General features: G+C 55.6%; 2 protein-coding genes across 2 annotated transcripts in view; both read right to left on the reverse strand.

Annotated features, from left to right (window-relative positions):
- The window catches only part of LOC140402849 (NAD(P)H-hydrate epimerase-like), a 923,606-nt gene that overhangs the window by 875,607 nt on the left and 26,510 nt on the right, over nucleotides 1–21,489 (reverse strand). The window lies entirely within an intron of this gene.
- Nucleotides 1–21,489, reverse strand: part of LOC140402854 (aminopeptidase Ey-like) — a 325,234-nt gene that overhangs the window by 278,256 nt on the left and 25,489 nt on the right. Inside the window, exons 4-5 of the mRNA XM_072490479.1 lie at nucleotides 20,804–20,930; nucleotides 14,318–14,472 (exon numbers count right to left, since the gene is read on the reverse strand). Of these exons, the coding sequence (XP_072346580.1) occupies nucleotides 14,318–14,472; nucleotides 20,804–20,930 (282 nt within the window). The remainder of the gene's footprint in view (nucleotides 1–14,317; nucleotides 14,473–20,803; nucleotides 20,931–21,489) is intronic.

Raw genomic sequence — 21,489 nt, forward strand, 5'->3', positions numbered from 1 at the left:
CTGGGAGTGTTTGATGGGGACAGTGTAGAGGGAGCTTTACTCTGTATCTAACCCCGTGCTGTACCTGTCCTGGGAGTGTTTGATGGGGACAGTGTAGAGGGAGCTTTACTCTGTATCTAACCCCGTGCTGTACCTGTCCTGGGCGTGTTTGATGGGGACAGTGTAGAGGGAGCTTTACTCTGTATCTAACCCCGTGCTGTACCTGTCCTGGGAGTGTTTGATGGGGACAGTGTAGCGGGAGCTTTACTCTGTATCTAACCCCGTGCTGTACCTGTCCTGGGAGTGTTTGATGGGGACAGTGTAGAGGGAGCTTTACTCTATATCTAACCCCGTGCTGTACCTGTCCTGGGAGTGTTTGACGGGGACAGTGTAGAGGGAGCTTTACTCTGTATCTAACCCCATGCTGTACCTGTCCTGGGAGTGTTTGATAGGGACAGTGTAGAGGGAGCTTTACACTGTATATAACCCCGTGCTGTACCTGTCCTGGGAGTGCTTGATGGGGACAGAGTAGAGGGAGCTTTACTCTGTATCTAACCCCGTGCTGTATCTGTCCTGGGAGTGTTTGATGGGGACAGTGTAGAGGGAGCTTTACTCTGTATCTAACCCTGTGCTGTACCTGTCCTGGGAGTGTTTGATGGGGACAGTGTAGAGGGAGCTTTACTCTGTATCTAACCCCGTGCTGTATCTGTCCTGGGAGTGTTAGATGGGGACAGTGTAGAGGGAGCTTTACTCTGTATCTAACCCTGTGCTGTACCTGTCCTGGGAGAGTTTGATGGGGACAGTGTAGAGGGAGCTTTACTCTGTATCTAACCCCGTGCTGTACCCGTCCTGGGAGTGTTTGATGGGGACAGTGTAGAGGGAGCTTTACTCTGTATCTAACCTCGTGCTGTACCTGTCCTGGGAGTGTTTGATGGGGACAGTGTAGAGGGAGCTTTACTCTGTATCTAACCCTGTGCTGTACCTGTCCTGGGAGTGTTTGATGGGGACAGTGTAGAGGGAGCTTTACTCTGTATCTAACCCCGTGCTGTATCTGTCCTGGGAGTGTTAGATGGGGACAGTGTAGAGGGAGCTTTACTCTGTATCTAACCCTGTTCTGTACCTGTCCTGGGAGTGTTTGATGGGGACAGTGTAGAGGGAGCTTTACTCTGTATCTAACCCCGTGCTGTACCTGTCCTGGGAGTGTTTGATGGGGACAGTGTAGAGGGAGCTTTACTCTGTATCTAACCCCGTGCTGTACATGTCCTGGGAGTGTTTGATGGGGACAATGTAGAGGGAGCTTTACTCTGTATCTAACCCTGTGCTGTACCTGTCCTGGGAGTCTTTGATGGGGACAGTGTAGAGGGAGCTTTACTCTGTATCTAACCCCGTGCTGTACCTGTCCTGGGAGTGTTTGATGGGGACAGTGTAGAGGGAGCTTTACTCTGTATCTAACCCCGTGCTGTACCTGTCCTGGGAGTGTTTGATGTGGACAGTGTAGAGGGAGCTTTACTCTGTATCTAACCCCGTGCTGTACCTGTCCTGGGAGTGTTTGATGGGGACAGTGTAGAGGGAGCTTTACTGTATATCTAACCCCGTGCTGTACCTGTCCTGGGAGTGTTTGATGGGGACAGTGTAGAGGGAGCTTTACTCTGTATCTAACCCCGTGCTGTACCTGTCCTGGGAGTGTTTGATGGGGACAGTGTAGAGGGAGCTTTACTCTGTATCTAACCCCGTGCTGTACCTGTCCTGGGAGTGTTTGATGTGGACAGTGTAGAGGGAGCTTTACTCTGTATCTAACCCCGTGCTGTACCTGTCCTGGGAGTGTTTGATGGGGACAGTGTAGAGGGAGCTTTACTCTGTATCTAACCCCGTGCTGTACCTGCCCTGGGAGTGTTTGATGGGGACAGTGTAGAGGGAGCTTTACTCTGTATCTAACCCCGTGCTGTACCTGTCCTGGGAGTGTTTGATGGGGATAGTGTAGAGGGAGTTTTACTCTGTATCTAACCCCGTGCTGTACCTGTCCTGGGAGTGTTTGATGGGGACAGTGTCGATGGAGCTTTACTCTGTATCTAACCCCATGCTATACGTGTCCTGGCAGTGTTTGATGGGGACAGTGTAGAAGGAGCTTTACTCTGTATCTAACCCCGTGCTGTACCTGGACTGGGAGTGTTTGATGGGGACAGTGTAGGAGGAGCTTTACTCTGTATCTAACCCCGTGTTTTACCTGTCCTGGGAGTGTTTGATGGGGACAGTGTAGAGGGAGCTTTACTCTGTATCTAACCCGGCGCTGTACCTGTCCTGGGAGTGTTTGATGGGGACAGTGTAGAGGGAGCTTTACTCTGTAGCTGACCCCGTGCTGTACCTGTCCTGGGAGTGTTTGACGGGGACAGTGTAGAGGGAGCTTTAATCTGTATCTAACCCAGTGCTGTACCTATCCTGGGAGTGTTTGATGGGGACAGTGTAGAGGGAGATTTACTCTATATCTAACCCGGTGCTGTACCTGTCCTGGGAGGGTTTGATGGGGACAGTGTAGAGGGAGCTTTACTCTGTATCTAACCCCGTGCTGTACCTGTCCTGGGAGTGTTTGATGGGGACAGTGCAGAGGGAGCTTTACTCTGTATCTAACCCCGTGCTGTACCTGTCCTGGAAGGGTTTGATGGTGACAGTGTAGAGGGAGCTTTACTCTGTATCTAACCCCGTGCTGCACCTGTCCTGGGAGTGTTTGATGGGGACAGTGTAGAGGGAGCTTTCCTCTGTATCTAACCCCATGCTGTACCTGGCCTGGAAGTGTTTGATGGGGACAGTGTAGAGGAAGCTTTACTCTGTATCTAACCCCGTGCTGTACCTGTCCTGGGAGTGTTTGATGGGGACAGTGTAGAAGGAGCTTTACTCTGTGTCTAACCCCGTGCTGTACCTGGCCTGGGAGTGTTTGATGGGGACAGTGTAGAGGGAGCTTTACTCTGTATCTAACCCCGTGCTGTACCTGGCCTGGGAGTGTTTGATGGGGACAGTGTAGGAGGAGCTTTACTCTGTATTTAAGCCGGGCGGTACCTGTTCTGGGAGTGTTTGATGGGGACAGTGTAGAGGGAGCTTTTCTCTGTATCTAACCCCGTGCTGTGCCTGTCCTGGGACTGTTTGATGGGAACAGTGTAGAGGGAGCTTTACTCTGTATCTAACCCCGTGCTGTGCCTGTCCTGGGACTGTTTGATGGGGACAGTGTAGAGGGAGCTTTACTCTGTATCTAACCCCGTGCTGTGCCTGTCCTGGGACTGTTTGATGGGGACAGTGGAGAGGGATCTTTACTCTGTATCTAACCCAGTGCTGTGCCTGTCCTGGGAGTGTTTGATGGGGACAGTGTAGAGGGAGCTTTACTCTGTATCGAACCCCATGCTGTACATGTCCTCGGAGTGTTTGATGGGGACAGTGTAGAGGGAGCTTTACTCTGTATCTAACCTCGTGCTGTCCCTGTCCTGGGAGTGTTTGATGGGGACAGTGTAGAGGGAGCTTTACTCGATATCTAACCCCGTGCTGTACCTGTCCTGGGAGTGTTTGACGGGGACAGTGTAGAGGGAGCTTTACTCTGTATCTAACCCCATGCTGTACCTGTCCTGGGAATGTTTGATAGGGACAGTGTAGAGGGAGCTTTACACTGTATCTAACCCCGTGCTGTACCTGTCCTGGGAGTGTTTGATGGGGACAGTGTAGAGGGAGCTTTACTCTGTATCTAACCCCATGCTGTACCTGTCCTGGGAGTGTTTGATGGGGACAGTGTAGAGGGAGCTTTACTCTGTATCTAACCCCGTGCTGTACCTGTCCTGGGAGTGTTTGATGGGGACATTGTAGAGGGAGCTTTACCCTGTATCTAACCCTGTGCTGTACCTGTCCTGGGAGTGTTTGATGGGGACAGTGAAGAGGGAGCTTTACTCTGTATCTAACCCCGTGCTGTATCTGTCTTGGGAGTGTTTGATGGGGACAGTGTAGAGGGAGCTTTACTCTGTATCTAACCCTGTGCTGTACCTGTCCTGGGAGTGTTTGATGGGGACAGTGTAGAGGGAGCTTTACTCTATATCTAACCCCGTGCTGTATCTGTCCTGGGAGTGTTAGATGGGGACAGTGTAGAGGGAGCTTTACTCTGTATCTAACCCTGTGCTGTACCTGTCCTGGGAGTGTTTGATGGGGACAGTGTAGAGGGAGCTTTACTCTGTATCTAACCCCGTGCTGTACCTGTCCTGGGAGTGTTTGATGGGGACAGTGTAGAGGGAGCTTTACTCTGTATCTAACCTCGTGCTGTACCTGTCCTGGGAGTGTTTGATGGGGACAGTGTAGAGGGAACTTTACTGTATCTAACCCTGTGCTGTACCTGTCCTGGGAGTGTTTGATGGGGACAGTGTAGAGGGAGCTTTACTCTGTATCTAACCCCGTGCTGTATCTGTCCTGGGAGTGTTAGATGGGGACAGTGTAGAGGGAGCTTTACTCTGTATCTAACCCTGTGCTGTACCTGTCCTGGGAGTGTTTGATGGGGACAGTGTAGAGGGAGCTTTACTCTGTATCTAACCCCGTGCTGTACCTGTCCTGGGAGTGTTTGATGGGGACAGTGTAGAGGGAGCTTTACTCTGTATCTAACCCCGTGCTGTACATGTCCTGGGAGTGTTTGATGGGGACAATGTAGAGGGAGCTTTACTCTGTATCTAACCCTGTGCTGTACCTGTCCTGGGAGTGTTTGATGGGGACAGTGTAGAGTGAGCATTACTCTGTATCTAACCCCGTGCTGTACCTGTCCTGGGAGTGTTTGATGGGGACAGTGTAGAGGGAGCTTTACTCTGTATCTAACCCCGTGCTGTACCTGTCCTGGGAGTGTTTGATGTGGACAGTGTAGAGGGAGCTTTACTCTGTATCTAACCCCGTGCTGTACCTGTCCTGGGAGTGTTTGATGGGGACAGTGTAGAGGGAGCTTTACTGTGTATCTAACCCCGTGCTGTACCTGTCCTGGGAGTGTTTGATGGGGACAGTGTAGAGGGAGCTTTACTCTGTATCTAACCCCGTGCTGTACCTGTCCTGGGAGTGTCTGATGGGGACAGTGTAGAGGGAGCTTTACTCTGTATCTAACCCCGTGCTGTACCTGTCCTGGGAGTGTTTGATGGGGACAGTATAGAGGGAGCTTTACTCTGTATCTAACCCCGTGCTGTACCTGCCCTGGGAGTGTTTGATGGGGACAGTGTAGAGGGAGCTTTACTCTGTATCTAACCCCGTGCTGTACCTGTCCTGGGAGTGTTTGATGGGGACCGTGTAGAGGGAGTTTTACTCTGTATCTAACCCCGTGCTGTACCTGTCCTGGGAGTGTTTGATGGGGACAGTGTAGAGGGAGCTTTACTCTGTATCTAACCCCGTGCTGTACCTGTCCTGGGAGTGTTTGATGGGGACAGTGTGGAGGGAGCTTTACTCTGTATCTAACCCCGTGCTGTACCTGTCCTGGGCGTGTTTGATGGGGACAGAGTAGAGGGAGCTTTACTCTGTATCTAACCCCGTGCTGTACCTGTCCTGGGAGTGTTTGATGGGGACAGTGTAGCGGGAGCTTTACTCTGTATCTAACCCCGTGCTGTACCTGTCCTGGGAGTGTTTGATGGGGACAGTGTAGAGGGAGCTTTACTCTATATCTAACCCCGTGCTGTACCTGTCCTGGGAGTGTTTGACGGGGACAGTGTAGAGGGAGCTTTACTCTGTATCTAACCCCATGCTGTACCTGTCCTGGGAGTGTTTGATAGGGACAGTGTAGAGGGAGCTTTACACTGTATATAACCCCGTGCTGTACCTGTCCTGGGAGTGCTTGATGGGGACAGAGTAGAGGGAGCTTTACTCTGTATCTAACCCATGCTGTATCTGACCTGGGAGTGTTTGATGGGGACAGTGTAGAGGGAGCTTTACTCTGTATCTAACCCTGAGCTGTACCTGTCCTGGGAGTGTTTGATGGGGACAGTGTAGAGGGAGCTTTACTCTGTATCTAACCCCGTGCTGTATCTGTCCTGGGAGTGTTAGATGGGGACAGTGTAGAGGGAGCTTTACTCTGTATCTAACCCTGTGCTGTACCTGTCCTGGGAGTGATTGATGGGGACAGTGTAGAGGGAGCTTTACTCTGTATCTAACCCCGTGCTGTACCCGTCCTGGGAGTGTTTGATGGGGACAGTGTAGAGGGAGCTTTTCTCTGTATCTAACCTCGTGCTGTACCTGTCCTGGGAGTGTTTGATGGGGACAGTGGAGAGGGAGCTTTACTCTGTATCTAACCCTGTGCTGTACCTGTCCTGGGAGTGTTTGATGGGGACAGTGTAGAGGGAGCTTTACTCTGTATCTAACCCCGTGCTGTATCTGTCCTGGGAGTGTTAGATGGGGACAGTGTAGAGGGAGCTTTACTCTGTATCTAACCCTGTGCTGTACCTGTCCTGGGAGTGTTTGATGGGGACAGTATAGAGGGAGCTTTACTCTGTATCTAACCCCGTGCTGTACCTGTCCTGGGAGTGTTTGATGGGGACAGTGTAGAGGGAGCTGTACTCTGTATCTAACCCCGTGCTGTACATGTCCTGGGAGTGTTTGATGGGGACAATGTAGAGGGAGCTTTACTCTGTATCTAACCCTGTGCTGTACCTGTCCTGGGAGTGTTTGATGGGGACAGTGTAGAGGGAGCTTTACTCTGTATCTAACCCCGTGCTGTACCTGTCCTGGGAGTGTTTGATGGGGACAGTGTAGAGGGAGCTTTACTCTGTATCTAACCCCGTGCTGTACCTGCCCTGGGAGTGTTTGATGGGGACAGTGTAGAGGGAGCTTTACTCTGTATCTAACCCCGTGCTGTACCTGTCCTGGGAGTGTTTGATGGGGATAGTGTAGAGGGAGTTTTACTCTGTATCTAACCCCGTGCTGTACCTGTCCTGGGAGTGTTTGATGGGGACAGTGTCGATGGAGCTTTACTCTGTATCTAACCCCATGCTATACGTGTCCTGGGAGTGTTTGATGGGGACAGTGTAGAAGGAGCTTTACTCTGTATCTAACCCCGTGCTGTACCTGGACTGGGAGTGTTTGATGGGGACAGTGTAGGAGGAGCTTTACTCTGTATCTAACCCGGTGCTGTACCTGTCCTGGGAGGGTTTGATGGGGACAGTGTAGAGGGAGCTTTACTCTGAATCTAACCCCGTGCTGTACCTGTCCTGGGAGTGTTTGATGGGGACAGTGCAGAGGGAGCTTTACTCTGTATCTAACCCCGTGCTGTACCTGTCCTGGAAGGGTTTGATGGTGACAGTGTAGAGGGAGCTTTACTCTGTATCTAACCCCGTGCTGCACCTGTCCTGGGAGTGTTTGATGGGGACAGTGTAGAGGGAGCTTTCCTCTGTATCTAACCCCATGCTGTACCTGGCCTGGGAGTGTTTGATGGGGACAGTGTAGAGGAAGCTTTACTCTGTATCTAACCCCGTGCTGTACCTGTCCTGGGAGTGTTTGATGGGGACAGTGTAGAAGGAGCTTTACTCTGTGACTAACCCCGTGCTGTACCTGGCCTGGGAGTGTTTGATGGGGACAGTGTAGAGGGAGCTTTACTCTGTATCTAACCCCGTGCTGTACCTGGCCTGGGAGTGTTTGATGGGGACAGTGTAGGAGGAGCTTTACTCTGTATTTAACCCCGTGCGGTACCTGTTCTGGGAGTGTTTGATGGGGACAGTGTAGAGGGAGCTTTTCTCTGTATCTAACCCCGTGCTGTGCCTGTCCTGGGACTGTTTGATGGGAACAGTGTAGAGGGAGCTTTACTCTGTATCAAACCTCGTGCTGTGCCTGTCCTGGGACTGTTTGATGGGGACAGTGTAGAGGGAGCTTTACTCTGTATCTAACCCCGTGCTGTGCCTGTCCTGGGACTGTTTGATGGGGACAGTGGAGAGGGAGCTTTACTCTGTATCTAACCCAGTGCTGTGCCTGTCCTGGGAGTGTTTGATGGGGACAGTGTAGAGGGAGCTTTACTCTGTATCGAACCCCATGCTGTACATGTCCTCGGAGTGTTTGATGGGGACAGTGTAGAGGGAGCTTTACTCTGTATCTAACCTCGTGCTGTCCCTGTCCTGGGAGTGTTTGATGGGGACAGTGTAGAGGGAGCTTCACTCTATATCTAACCCCGTGCTGTACCTGTCCTGGGAGTGTTTGACGGGGACAGTGTAGAGGGAGCTTTACTCTGTATCTAACCCCATGCTGTACCTGTCCTGGGAATGTTTGATAGGGACAGTGTAGAGGGAGCTTTACACTGTATCTAACCCCGTGCTGTACCTATCCTGGGAGTGTTTGATGGGGACAGTGTAGAGGGAGCTTTACTCTGTATCTAACCCCATGCTGTACCTGTCCTGGGAGTGTTTGATGGGGACAGTGTAGAGGGAGCTTTACTCTGTATCTAACCCCGTGCTGTACCTGTCCTGGGAGTGTTTGATGGGGACATTGTAGAGGGAGCTTTACTCTGTATCTAACCCTGTGCTGTACCTGTCCTGGGAGTGTTTGATGGGGACAGTGTAGAGGGAGCTTTACTCTGTATCTAACCTCGTGCTGTACCTGTCCTGGGAGTGTTTGATGGGGAAAGTGTAGAGGGAACTTTACTGTATCTAACCCTGTGCTGTACCTGTCCTGGGAGTGTTTGATGGGGACAGTGTAGAGGGAGCTTTACTCTGTATCTAACCCCGTGCTGTATCTGTCCTGGGAGTGTTAGATGGGGACAGTGTAGAGGGAGCTTTACTCTGTATCTAACCCTTTGCTGTACCTGTCCTGGGAGTGTTTGATGGGGACAGTGTAGAGGGAGCTTTACTCTGTATCTAACCCCGTGCTGTACCTGTCCTGGGAGTGTTTGATGGGGACAGTGTAGAGGGAGCTTTACTCTGTATCTAACCCCGTGCTGTACATGTCCTGGGAGTGTTTGATGGGGACAATGTAGAGGGAGCTTTACTCTGTATCTAACCCTGTGCTGTACCTGTCCTGGGAGTGTTTGATGGGGACAGTGTAGAGGGAGCTTTACTCTGAATCTAACCCCGTGCTGTACCTGTCCTGGGAGTGTTTGATGGGGACAGTGTAGAGGGAGCTTTACTCTGTATCTAACCCCGTGCTGTACCTGTCCTGGGAGTGTTTGATGTGGACAGTGTAGAGGGAGCTTTACTCTGTATCTAACCCCGTGCTGTACCTGTCCTGGGAGTGTTTGATGGGGACAGTGTAGAGGGAGCTTTACTGTGTATCTAACCCCGTGCTGTACCTGTCCTGGGAGTGTTTGATGGGGACAGTGTAGAGGGAGCTTTACTCTGTATCTAACCCCGTGCTGTACCTGTCCTGGGAGTGTCTGATGGGGACAGTGTAGAGGGAGCTTTACTCTGTATCTAACCCCGTGCTGTACCTGTCCTGGGAGTGTTTGATGGGGACAGTATAGAGGGAGCTTTACTCTGTATCTAACCCCGTGCTGTACCTGCCCTGGGAGTGTTTGATGGGGACAGTGTAGAGGGAGCTTTACTCTGTATCTAACCCCGTGCTGTACCTGTCCTGGGAGTGTTTGATGGGGACCGTCTAGAGGGAGTTTTACTCTGTCTCTAACCCCGTGCTGTACCTGTCCTGGGAGTGTTTGATGGGGACAGTGTAGAGGGAGCTTTACTCTGTATCTAACCCCGTGCTGTACCTGTCCTGGGAGTGTTTGATGGGGACAGTGTAGAGGGAGCTTTACTCTGTATCTAACCCCGTGCTGTACCTGTCCTGGGCGTGTTTGATGGGGACAGAGTAGAGGGAGCTTTACTCTGTATCTAACCCCGTGCTGTACCTGTCCTGGGAGTGTTTGATGGGGACAGTGTAGCGGGAGCTTTACTCTGTATCTAACCCCGTGCTGTACCTGTCCTGGGAGTGTTTGATGGGGACAGTGTAGAGGGAGCTTTACTCTATATCTAACCCCGTGCTGTACCTGTCCTGGGAGTGTTTGACGGGGACAGTGTAGAGGGAGCTTTACTCTGTATCTAACCCTGTGCTGTACCTGTCCTGGGAGTGTTTGATAGGGACAGTGTAGAGGGAGCTTTACACTGTATATAACCACGTGCTGTACCTGTCCTGGGAGTGCTTGATGGGGACAGAGTAGAGGGAGCTTTACTCTGTATCTAACCCCGTGCTGTATCTGTCCTGGGAGTGTTTGATGGGGACAGTGTAGACGGAGCTTTACTCTGTATCTAACCCTGAGCTGTACCTGTCCTGGGAGTGTTTGATGGGGACAGTGTAGAGGGAGCTTTACTCTGTATCTAACCCCGTGCTGTATCTGTCCTGGGAGTGTTAGATGGGGACAGTGTAGAGGGAGCTTTACTCTGTATCTAACCCTGTGCTGTACCTGTCCTGGGAGTGTTTGATGGGGACAGTGTAGAGGGAGCTTTACTCTGTATCTAACCCCGTGCTGTACCCGTCCTGGGAGTGTTTGATGGGGACAGTGTAGAGGGAGCTTTTCTCTGTATCTAACCCCGTGCTGTACCTGTCCTGGGAGTGTTTGATGGGGACAGTGTAGAGGGAGCTTTACTCTGTATCTAACCCCGTGCTGTACCTGTCCTGGGAGTGTTTGATGTGGACAGTGTAGAGGGAGCTTTACTCTGTATCTAACCCCGTGCTGTACCTGTCCTGGGAGTGTTTGATGGGGACAGTGTAGAGGGAGCTTTACTGTGTATCTAACCCCGTGCTGTACCTGTCCTGGGAGTGTTTGATGGGGACAGTGTAGAGGGAGCTTTACTCTGTATCTAACCCCGTGCTGTACCTGTCCTGGGAGTGTCTGATGGGGACAGTGTAGAGGGAGCTTTACTCTGTATCTAACCCCGTGCTGTACCTGTCCTGGGAGTGTTTGATGGGGACAGTGTAGAGGGAGCTTTACTCTGTATCTAACCCCGTGCTGTACCTGCCCTGGGAGTGTTTGATGGGGACAGTGTAGAGGGAGCTTTACTGTGTATCTAAAACCGTGCTGTACCTGTCCTGGGAGTGTTTGATGGGGACCGTGTAGAGGGAGTTTTACTCTGTATCTAACCCCGTGCTGTACCTGTCCTGGGAGTGTTTGATGGGGACAGTGTAGAGGGAGCTTTACTCTGTATCTAACCCCGTGCTGTACCTGTCCTGGGTGTGTTTGATGGGGACAGTGTAGAGGGAGCTTTACTCTGTATCTAACCCCGTGCTGTACCTGTCCTGGTCGTGTTTGATGGGGACAGTGTAGAGGGAGCTTTACTCTGTATCTAACCCCGTGCTGTACCTGTCCTGGGAGTGTTTGATGGGGACAGTGTAGCGGGAGCTTTACTCTGTATCTAACCCCGTGCTGTACCTGTCCTGGGAGTGTTTGATGGGGACAGTGTAGAGGGAGCTTTACTCTATATCTAACCCCGTGCTGTACCTGTCCTGGGAGTGTTTGATGGGGACAGTGTAGAGGGAGCTTTACTCTGTATCTAACCCTGTGCTTTACCTGTCCTGGGAGTGTTTGATGGGGACAGTGTAGAGGGAGCTTTACTCTGTATCTAACCCCGTGCTGTATCTGTCCTGGGAGTGTTAGATGGGGACAGTGTAGAGGGAGCTTTACTCTGTATCTAACCCTGTGCTGTACCTGTCCTGGGAGTGTTTGATGGGGACAGTGTAGAGGGAGCTTTACTCTGTATCTAACCCCGTGCTGTACCTGTCCTGGGAGTGTTTGATGGGGACAGTGTAGAGGGAGCTTTACTCTGTATCTAACCCCGTGCTGTACATGTCCTGGGAGTGTTTGATGGGGACAATGTAGAGGGAGCTTTACTCTGTATCTAACCCTGTGCAGTACCTGTCCTGGGAGTGTTTGATGGGGACAGTGTAGAGGGAGCTTTACTCTGTATCTAACCCCGTGCTGTACCTGTCCTGGGAGTGTTTGATGGGGACAGTGTAGAGGGAGCTTTACTCTGTATCTAACCCCGTGCTGTACCTGTCCTGGGAGTGTTTGATGTGGACAGTGTAGAGGGAGCTTTACTCTGTATCTAACCCCGTGCTGTACCTGTCCTGGGAGTGTTTGATGGGGACAGTGTAGAGGGAGCTTTACTGTATATCTAACCCCGTGCTGTACCTGTCCTGGGAGTGTTTGATGGGGACAGTGTAGAGGGAGCTTTACTCTGTATCTAACCCCGTGCTGTACCTGTCCTGGGAGTGTTTGATGGGGACAGTGTAGAGGGAGCTTTACTCTGTATCTAACCCCGTGCTGTACCTGCCCTGGGAGTGTTTGATGGGGACAGTGTAGAGGGAGCTTTACTCTGTATCTAACCCCGTGCTGTACCTGTCCTGGGAGTGTTTGATGGGGACAGTGTAGAGGGAGTTTTACTCTGTATCTAACCCCGTGCTGTACCTGTCCTGGGAGTGTTTGATGGGGACAGTGTAGAGGGAGCTTTACTCTGTATCTAACCCCGTGCTGTACCTGTCCTGGGAGTGTTTGATGGGGACAGTGTAGAGGGAGCTTTACTCTGTATCTAACCCCGTGCTGTACCTGTCCTGGGCGTGTTTGATGGGGACAGTGTAGAGGGAGCTTTACTCTGTATCTAACCCTGTGCTGTACCTGTCCTGGGAGTGTTTGATGGGGACAGTGTAGAGGGAGCTTTACTCTGTATCTAACCCCGTGCTGTACCTGTCCTGGGAGTGTTTGATGGGGACAGTGTAGAGGGAGCTTTACTCTGTATCTAACCTCGTGCTGTACCTGTCCTGGGAGTGTTTGATGGGGACAGTGTAGAGGGAGCTTTACTCTGTATCTAAACCTGTGCTGTACCTGTCCTGGGAGTGTTTGATGGGGACAGTGTAGAGGGAGCTTTACTCTGTATCTAACCCCGTGCTGTATCTGTCCTGGGAGTGTTAGATGGGGACAGTGTAGAGGGAGCTTTACTCTGAATCTAACCCTGTGCTGTACCTGTCCTGGGAGTGTTTGATGGGGACAGTGTAGAGGGAGTTTTACTCTGTATCTAACCCCGTGCTGTACCTGTCCTGGGAGTGTTTGATGGGGACAGTGTAGAGGGAGCTTTACTCTGTATCTAACCCCGTGCTGTACATGTCCTGGGAGTGTTTGATGGGGACAGTGTAGAGGGAGCTTTACTCTGTATCTAACCCTGTGCTGTACCTGTCCTGGGAGAGTTTGATGGGGACAGTGTAGAGGGAGCTTTACTCTGTATCTAACCCCGTGCTGTACCTGTCCTGGGAGTGTTTGATGGGGACAGTGTAGAGGGAGCTTTACTCTGTATCTAACCCCGTGCTGTACCTGTCCTGGGAGTGTTTGATGTGGACAGTGTAGAGGGAGCTTTACTCTGTATCTAACCTCGTGCTGTACCTGTCCTGGGAGTGTTTGATGGGGACAGTGTAGAGGGAGCTTTACTCTGTATCTAACCCCGTGCTGTACCTGTCCTGGGAGTGTTTGATGGGGACAGTGTAGAGGGAGCTTTACTCTGTATCTAATCCCGTGCTGTACCTGTCCTGGGAGTGTTTGATGGGGACAGTGTAGAGGGAGCTTTACTCTGTATCTAACCCCGTGCTGTACCTGTCCTGGGAGTGTTTGATGTGGACAGTGTAGAGGGAGCTTTACTCTGTATCTAACCCCGTGCTGTACCTGTCCTGGGAGTGTTTGATGGGGACAGTGTAGAGGGAGCTTTACTGTGTATCTAACCCCGTGCTGTACCTGTCCTGGGAGTGTTTGATGGGGACAGTGTAGAGGGAGCTTTACTCTGTATCTAACCCCGTGCTGTACCTGTCCTGGGAGTGTTTGATGGGGACAGTGTAGAGGGAGCTTTACTCTGTATCTAACCCCGTGCTGTACCTGTCCTGGGAGTGTTTGATGTGGACAGTGTAGAGGGAGCTTTACTCTGTATCTAACCCCGTGCTGTACCTGCCCTGGGAGTGTTTGATGGGGACAGTGTAGAGGGAGCTTTACTCTGTATCGAACCCCATGCTGTACCTGTCCTGGGAGTGTTTGATGGGGACAGTGTAGCGGGAGCTTTACTCTATCTAACCCCGTGCTGTACCTGTCCTGGGAGTGTTTGATGTGGACAGTGTAGAGGGAGCTTTACTCTGTATCTAACCCGGTGCTGTACCTGTCCTGGGCGTGTTTGACGGGGACAGTGTAGAGGGAGCTTTGCTCTGTATCTAACGATGGCGACATTCTTGGCTGAGATGTGCTTTGGGACTGTTACTGTGAAAGGTGCTACGCAAATGCAGCGAAACCCGCGTCCATAATCTGTCGGTGTTAGATTATGTTAATGTCTCAAGGCCTGATCGCCCCATTCCCAGGGCAGCCACCCTGATACTTGGCAAGGAGACTGGGCAAGGGGGGCAGGTCCGTACCCACCTGGTGTGCGAGTTCATGCGCCACGACAAGCAGCAAACTCTGGAGACTGCCTTCGGAATCCTGTCCCGGATCGTGGAGCAGGTTAATCTCCTTGAAGACAATCATCCCCCAGTTCTCCATACCCCCACTCCCAAAACTCGGAACAGCCACAAGATCTGCGGAGGGATGGAAACAAAGGGTCAGTACTGAGGGAGCGCCACACTGTGGGAGGGTCAGTACTGAGGGAGCGCCGCACTGTCGGAGGGTCAGTACTGAGGGAGCGCCGCACTGTCGGGGGTCAGTACTGAGGGAGCGCCGCACTGTGGGAGGGTCAGTACTGAGGGAGCGCCGCACTGTCGGAGGGTCAGTACTGAGGGAGCGCCGCACTGTCGGGGGGTCAGTACTGAGGGAGTGCCGCACTGTCGGAGGGTCAGTACTGAGGGAGCGCCGCCACTGTGGGAGGGTCAGTACTGAGGGAGTGCCGCACTGTCGGAGGGTCAGTACTGAGGGAGCGCCGCACTGTCGGGGGTCAGTACTGAGGGAGCGCCGCACTGTCGGAGGGTCAGTACTGAGGGAGTGCCGCACTGTGGGAGGGTCAGTACTGTGGGAGTGCCGCACTGTCGGAGGGTCAGTACTGAGGGAGTGCCGCACTGTCGGAGGGTCAGTACTGAGGGAGCACCGCACTGTGGGAGGGTCAGTACTGAGGGAGTGCTGCACTGTTGGAGGGTCAGTACTGAGGGAGTGCTGCACTGTTGAAGGGTCAGTACTGAGGGAGTGCTGCACTGTTGGAGGGTCAGTACTGAGGGAGCGCTGCACTGTGGGAGGGTCAGTACTGAGGGAGTGCCGCACTGTCGGAGGCTCAGTACTGAGGGAGCGCCGCACTGTGGGAGGGTCAGTACTGAGGGAGTGCCGCACTGTGGGAGGGTCAGTGCTGAGGGAGCACAGCACTGTCGGAGGGTCAGTGCTGAGGGAGCGCAGCACTGTCGGAGGGTCAGTACTGAGGGAGTGCCGCACTGTGGGAGGGTCAGTGCTGAGGGAGCACCGCACAGTGGGAGGGTCAGTATTGAGGGAGTGCCGCACTGTGGGAGGGTCAGTCCCGAGGGAGCACCGCACTGTGGGAGGGTCAGTACTGAGGGAGCACCGCACTGTGGGAGGGTCAGTCCCGAGGGAGCACCGCACTGTGGGAGGGTCAGTACTGAGGGAGCGCCGCACTGTCGGAGGGTCAGTACTGAGGGAGCGCCGCACTGTGGGAGGGTCAGTACTGAGGGAGCGCCGAACTGTGGGAGGGTCAGTACTGAGGGAGTGCCGCACTGTGGGAGGGTCAGTACTGAGGGAGCGCCGCACTGTGGGAGGGTCAGTACTGAGGGAGTGCGGCACTGTGGGAGGGTCAGTACTGAGGGAGCGCCGCACTGTGGGAGGGTCAGTGCTGAGGGAGCGCCGCACTGTCGGAGGGTCAGTGCTGAGGGAGCGCCGCACTGTCGGAGGGTCAGTACTGAGGGAGTGCCGCACTGTGAGAGGGTCATTACTGAGGGAGTGCCGCACTGTGGGAGAGTCAGTACTGAGGGAGCACCGCACTGTCGGAGGGTGAGTATTGAGGGAGTGCCGCACTGTGGCAGGGTCAGTGCTGAGGGAGCTCCGCACTGTGGGAGGGTCAGTATTGAGGGAGTGCCGCACTGTGGGAGGGTCAGTCCCGAGGGAGCACCGCACTGTGGGAGGGTCAGTACTGAGGGAGCGCCGCCCTGTCGGAGGGTCAGTGCTGAGGGAGCGCCGCACTGTCGGAGGGTCAGTACTGAGGGAGCACCGCACTGTCGGAGGGTCAGTACTGAGGGAGCGCCGCACTGTGGGACGGTCAGTACTGAAGGAGCACCGCACTGTGGGAGGGTCAGTACTGAGGGAGCGCCGCACTGTCCGAGGGTCAGTACTGATGGAGCGCCGCACTGTCGGAGGGTCAGTACTGAGGGAGCGCCGCACTGTGGGAGGGTCAGTACTGAGGGAGCGCCGAACTGTCGGAGGGTCAGTACTGAGGGAGCGCCGGACTGTCGGAGGGTCAGTACTGAGGGAGCGCCGCACTGTGGGAGGGTCAGTACTGAGGGAGTGCCGCACTGTGGGAGGGTCAGTAGTGAGGGAGCACCGCACTGTGGGAGGCTCAGTGCTGAGGGAGCACCGCACTGTGGGAGGGTCAGTACTGAGGGAGCGCCGCACTGTGGGAGGGTCAGTACTGAGGGAGCGCCGCACTGTGGAAGGGTCAGTACTGAGGGAGCACCACACTGTGGGAGGGTCAGTACTGAGGGAGCGCCGCACTGTCCAAGGGTCAGTACTGAGGGAGCGCCGCACTGTCGGAGGGTCAGTACTGAGGGAACGCCGCACTGTCGGAGGGTCAGTACTGAGGGAGCGCCGTACTGGGGAGGGTCAGTACAGAGGAAGCGCCGCACTGTGGGAGGGTCAGTACTGAGGGAGCGCCGCACTGTGGGAGGGTCAGTGCTGAGGGTGCACCGCACTGTGGGAGGGTCAGTACTGAGGGAGCGCCGCACTGTCGGAGGGTCAGTACTGAGGGAGTGCCGCACTGTCGGAGGGTCAGTACTGAGGGAGTGCCGCACTGTCGGAGGGTCAGTACTGAGGGAGCGCCGCACTGTGGGAGGGTCAGTACTGAGGGAGTGCCGCACTGTCGGAGGGTCAGTACTGAGGGAGTGCCGCACTGTCGGAGGGTCAGTACTGAGGGAGCACCGCACTGTGGGAGGGTCAGTACTGAGGGAGTGCTGCACTGTTGGAGGGTCAGTACTGAGGGAGTGCTGCACTGTTGGAGGGTCAGTACTGAGGGAGTGCTGCACTGTTGGAGGGTCAGTACTGAGGGAGCGCTGCACTGTGGGAGGGTCAGTACTGAGGGAGTGCCGCACTGTCGGAGGGTCAGTACTGAGGGAGCGCCGCACTGTGGGAGGGTCAGTACTGAGGGAGCGCCGCACTGTCGGAGGGTCAGTACTGAGGGAGTGCCGCACTGTGGGTGGGTCAGTGCTGAGGGAGTGCCGCACTGTGGGAGGGTCAGCACTGTCGGAGGGTCAGTGCTGAGGGAGCGCCGCACTGTCGGAGGGTCAGTACTGAGGGAGCGCCACACTGTGGGAGGGTCAGTACTGAGGGAGTGCTGCACTGTTGGAGGGTCAGTACTGAGGGAGTGCTGCACTGTTGGAGGGTCAGTACTGAGGGAGCACCGCACTGTGGGAGGGTCAGTGCTGAGGGAGCGCAGCACTGTCGGAGGGTCAGTGCTGAGGGAGTGCCGCACTGTGGGAGGGTCAGTGCTGAGGGAGCGCAGCACTGTCGGAGGGTCAGTGCTGAGGGAGCGCCGCACTGTCGGAGGGTCAGTACTGAGGGAGTGCCGCACTGTGGGAGGGTCAGCACTGTCGGAGGGTCAGTGCTGAGGGAGCGCCGCACTGTCGGAGGGTCAGTACTGAGGGAGCGCCGCACTGTGGGAGGGTCAGTACTGAGGGAGCGCCGCACTGTGGGAGGGTCAGCACTGTCGGAGGTTCAGTGCTGAGGGAGCGCCGCACTGTCGGATGGTCAGTACTGAGGGAGCGCCGCACTGTGGGAGGGTCAGTACTGAGGGAGTGCCGCACTGTGGGAGGGTCAGTGCTGAGGGAGCGCAGCACTGTCGGAGGGTCAGTGCTGAGGGAGCGCCGCACTGTCGGAGGGTCAGTACTGAGGGAGTGCCGCACTGTGGGAGGGTCAGCACTGTCGGAGGGTCAGTGCTGAGGGAGCGCCGCACTGTCGGAGGGTCAGTACTGAGGGAGCGCCGCACTGTGGGAGGGTCAGTACTGAGGGAGCGCCGCACTGTGGGAGGGTCAGCACTGTCGGAGGGTCAGTGCTGAGGGAGCGCCGCACTGTCGGAGGGTCAGTACTGAGGGAGTGCCGCACTGTGGGGGGGTCAGTGCTGAGGGAGCGCAGCACTGTCGGAGGGTCAGTGCTGAGGGAGCGCCGCACTGTCGGAGGGTCAGTACTGAGGGAGTGCCGCACTGTGGGAGGGTCAGTGCTGAGGGAGCACCGCACTGTGGGAGGGTCAGTATTGAGGGAGCGCCGCACTGTGGGAGGGTCAGTCCCGAGGGAGCACCGCACTGTGGGAGGGTCAGTACTGAGGGAGCACCGCACTGTGGGAGGTTCAGTCCCGAGGGAGCACCGCACTGTGGGAGGGTCAGTACTGAGGGAGCGCCGCACTGTCGGAGGGTCAGTACTGAGGGAGCGCCGCACTGTGGGAGGGTCAGTACTGAGGGAGCGCCGCACTGTGGGAGGGTCAGTACTGAGGGAGTGCCGCACTGTGGGAGGGTCAGTACTGAGGGAGCGCCGCACTGTGGGAGGGTCAGTATTGAGGGAGTGCCGCACTGTGGGAGGGTCAGTACTGAGGGAGTGCCGCACTGTGGGAGGGTCAGTACTGAGGGAGCGCCGCACTGTGGGAGGGTCAGTACTGAGGGAGTGCCGCACTGTGGGAGGGTCAGTACTGAGGGAGTGCCGCACTGTGAGAGGGTCATTACTGAGGGAGTGCCGCACTGTGGGAGAGTCAGTACTGAGGGAGCACCGCACTGTCGGAGGGTCAGTATTGAGGGAGTGCCGCACTGTGGGAGGGTCAGTGCTGAGGGAGCTACGCACTGTGGGAGGGTCAGTATTGAGGGAGTGCCGCACTGTGGGAGGGTCAGTCCCGAGGGCGCACCGCACTGTGGGAGGGTCAGTACTGAGGGAGCGCCGCCCTGTCGGAGGGTCAGTGCTGAGGGAGCGCCGCACTGTCGGAGGGTCAGTACTGAGGGAGCGCCGCACTGTGGGACGGTCAGTACTGAAGGAGCACCACACTGTGGGAGGGTCAGTACTGAGGGAGCGCCGCACTGTCCGAGGGTCAGTACTGATGGAGCGCCGCACTGTCGGAGGGTCAGTACTGAGGGAGCGCCGCACTGTGGGAGGGTCAGTACTGAGGGAGCGCCGAATTGTCGGAGGGTCAGTACTGAGGGAGCGCCGCACTGTCGGAGGGTCAGTACTGAGGGAGCGCCGCACTGTGGGAGGCTCAGTGCTGAGGGAGCACCGCACTGTGGGAGGGTCAGTACTGAGGGAGCGCCGCACTGTGGGAGGGTCAGTACTGAGGGAGCACCACACTGTGGGAGGGTCAGTACTGAGGGAGCGCCGCACTGTCCAAGGGTCAGTACTGAGGGAGCGCCGCACTGTCGGAGGTTCAGTACTGAGGGAGCGCCGCACTGTCGGAGGGTCAGTACTGAGGGAGCGCCGTACTGGGGAGGGTCAGTACAGAGGAAGTGCCGCACTGTGGGAGGGTCAGTACTGAGGGAGCGCCGCACTGTGGGAGGGTCAGTGCTGAGGGTGCACCGCACTGTGGGAGGGTCAGTACTGAGGGAGCGCCGCACTGTCGGAGGGTCAGTACTGAGGGAGCACCGCACTGCCGGAGGGTCAGTACTGTGGGAGTGCCGCAATGTGGGAGGGTCAGTACTGAGGTAGTGCCGCACTGTGGGAGGGTCAGTCCCGAGGGAGCGCCGCACTGTGGGAGGGTCAGTCCCGAGGGAGCGCCGCACTGTCGGAGGGTCAGTACTGAGGGAGCGCCGCACTGTGGGAGGGTCAGTACTGAGGGAGCGCTGCACTGTCGGAGGGTCAGTACTGAGGGAGTGCCGCACTGTGGGAGGGTCAGTACTGAGGGAGCACCGCACTGTTGGAGGGTCAGTACTGAGGGAGTACCGCACTGTGGGAGGGTCAGTGCTGAGGGAGTGCCACACTGTCGGAGGGTCAGTACTGAGGGAGTGCCGCACTGTTGGAGGGTCAGTACTGAGGGAGCGCCGCACTGTGGGAGGGTCAGTACTGAGGGAGCTCCGCACTGTGGGAGGGTCAGTACTGAGGGAGTGCTGCACTGTCGGAGGGTCAGTGCTGAGGGAGCACCGCACTGTCGGAGGGTCAGTACTGAGGGAGCGCTGCACTGTCGGAGTGTCAGTACTGAGGGAGTGCCACACTGTCGGAGGGTCAGTACTGAGGGAGTGCCGCACTGTTGGAGGGTCAGTACTGAGGGAGCGCCGCACTGTGGGAGGGTCAGTACTGAGGGAGTGCTGCACTGTCGGAGGGTCAGTGCTGAGGGAGCACCGCACTGTGGGAGGGTCAGTACTGAGGGAGCGCCGCACTGTCGGAGGGTCAGTACTGAGGGAGTGCCGCACTGTGGGAGGGTCAGTGCTGAGGGAGCTCCGCACTGTGGGAGGGTCAGTACTGAGGGAGCGCCGCACTGTGGGAGGGTCAGTACTGAGGGAGCGCCGCACTGTGGGAGGGTCAGTACTGAGGGAGTGCTGCACTGTCGGAGGGTCAGTACTGAGGGAGTGCTGCACTGTGGGAGGGTCAGTACTGAGGGAGTGCCGCACTGTGGGAGGGTCAGTACTGAGGGAGTGCCGCACTGTGGGAGGGTCAGTAGTGAAGGAACCCAGTACTGGTCAAAGTTAGGGTTGTTTACGTTCATCGCCCCTCCTGTCTGTAACCCCCCCTTCCACCTACCTAATTTTGGCAGAGGGTAAAGCACATCATATTTCTCCTCGTAGAAGTCAAGCAGCTGCCCGGCCACCTTTAGAGCGTAGTCGCCCTGTCCAGCCTCGATAAGCTGCTTACGCCCCCAAACCTTGAACTGAGACACAGGAGAAACGGTTAGAAAAATGTCCCAGAGGAGGCCTTGCTGTTCCTTAATTCCCTGCCTATTGAACCATGGGATACTTACAGTACAGAAGGAGGCCATCCAACCCATTGAGTCTGCACTGCCCCTCCAATAGAGTACCCCTACCTCGGCCAACTCCCCCTCCCTACCCGCCGTAACCCCATCCTAACCTGCGCATCTTTGCACACTCAACCCCTTGTTCCCCCGTCCTTTGATCCGTCCCCTCGCATTTCTGACCCACGGATGATTAATGGGCTTGTGTCCTTAAGCCCGCCTTTGCCTTTAGTTCATCCAGGAGGCCGTGATGTATGAGACTGCCGATTGGAGGGCCAGCAGGCCCCGCCGGTGACTGGCTCCGAGTGATTTGGCCAGCGAATTGGGCCAAAGGACTGTACTCCGCCCCGTAACAGGAGGCTATCGTCCTCCGGAACGGTTCTTTCAAAGCCACGAGGGTCGGCCTTTGTTTCTGGCAGCGAGGAGGTTGCGGGGGGTGGGGGGAGTGAGGGGAGTGGGGTAGGAAAGGAAAGATCCA

The sequence above is a fragment of the Scyliorhinus torazame genome, chromosome 26 (genome assembly GCF_047496885.1).
Source record: "Scyliorhinus torazame isolate Kashiwa2021f chromosome 26, sScyTor2.1, whole genome shotgun sequence".
In the NCBI taxonomy this organism is placed as follows: Eukaryota; Metazoa; Chordata; class Chondrichthyes; order Carcharhiniformes; family Scyliorhinidae; genus Scyliorhinus; species Scyliorhinus torazame.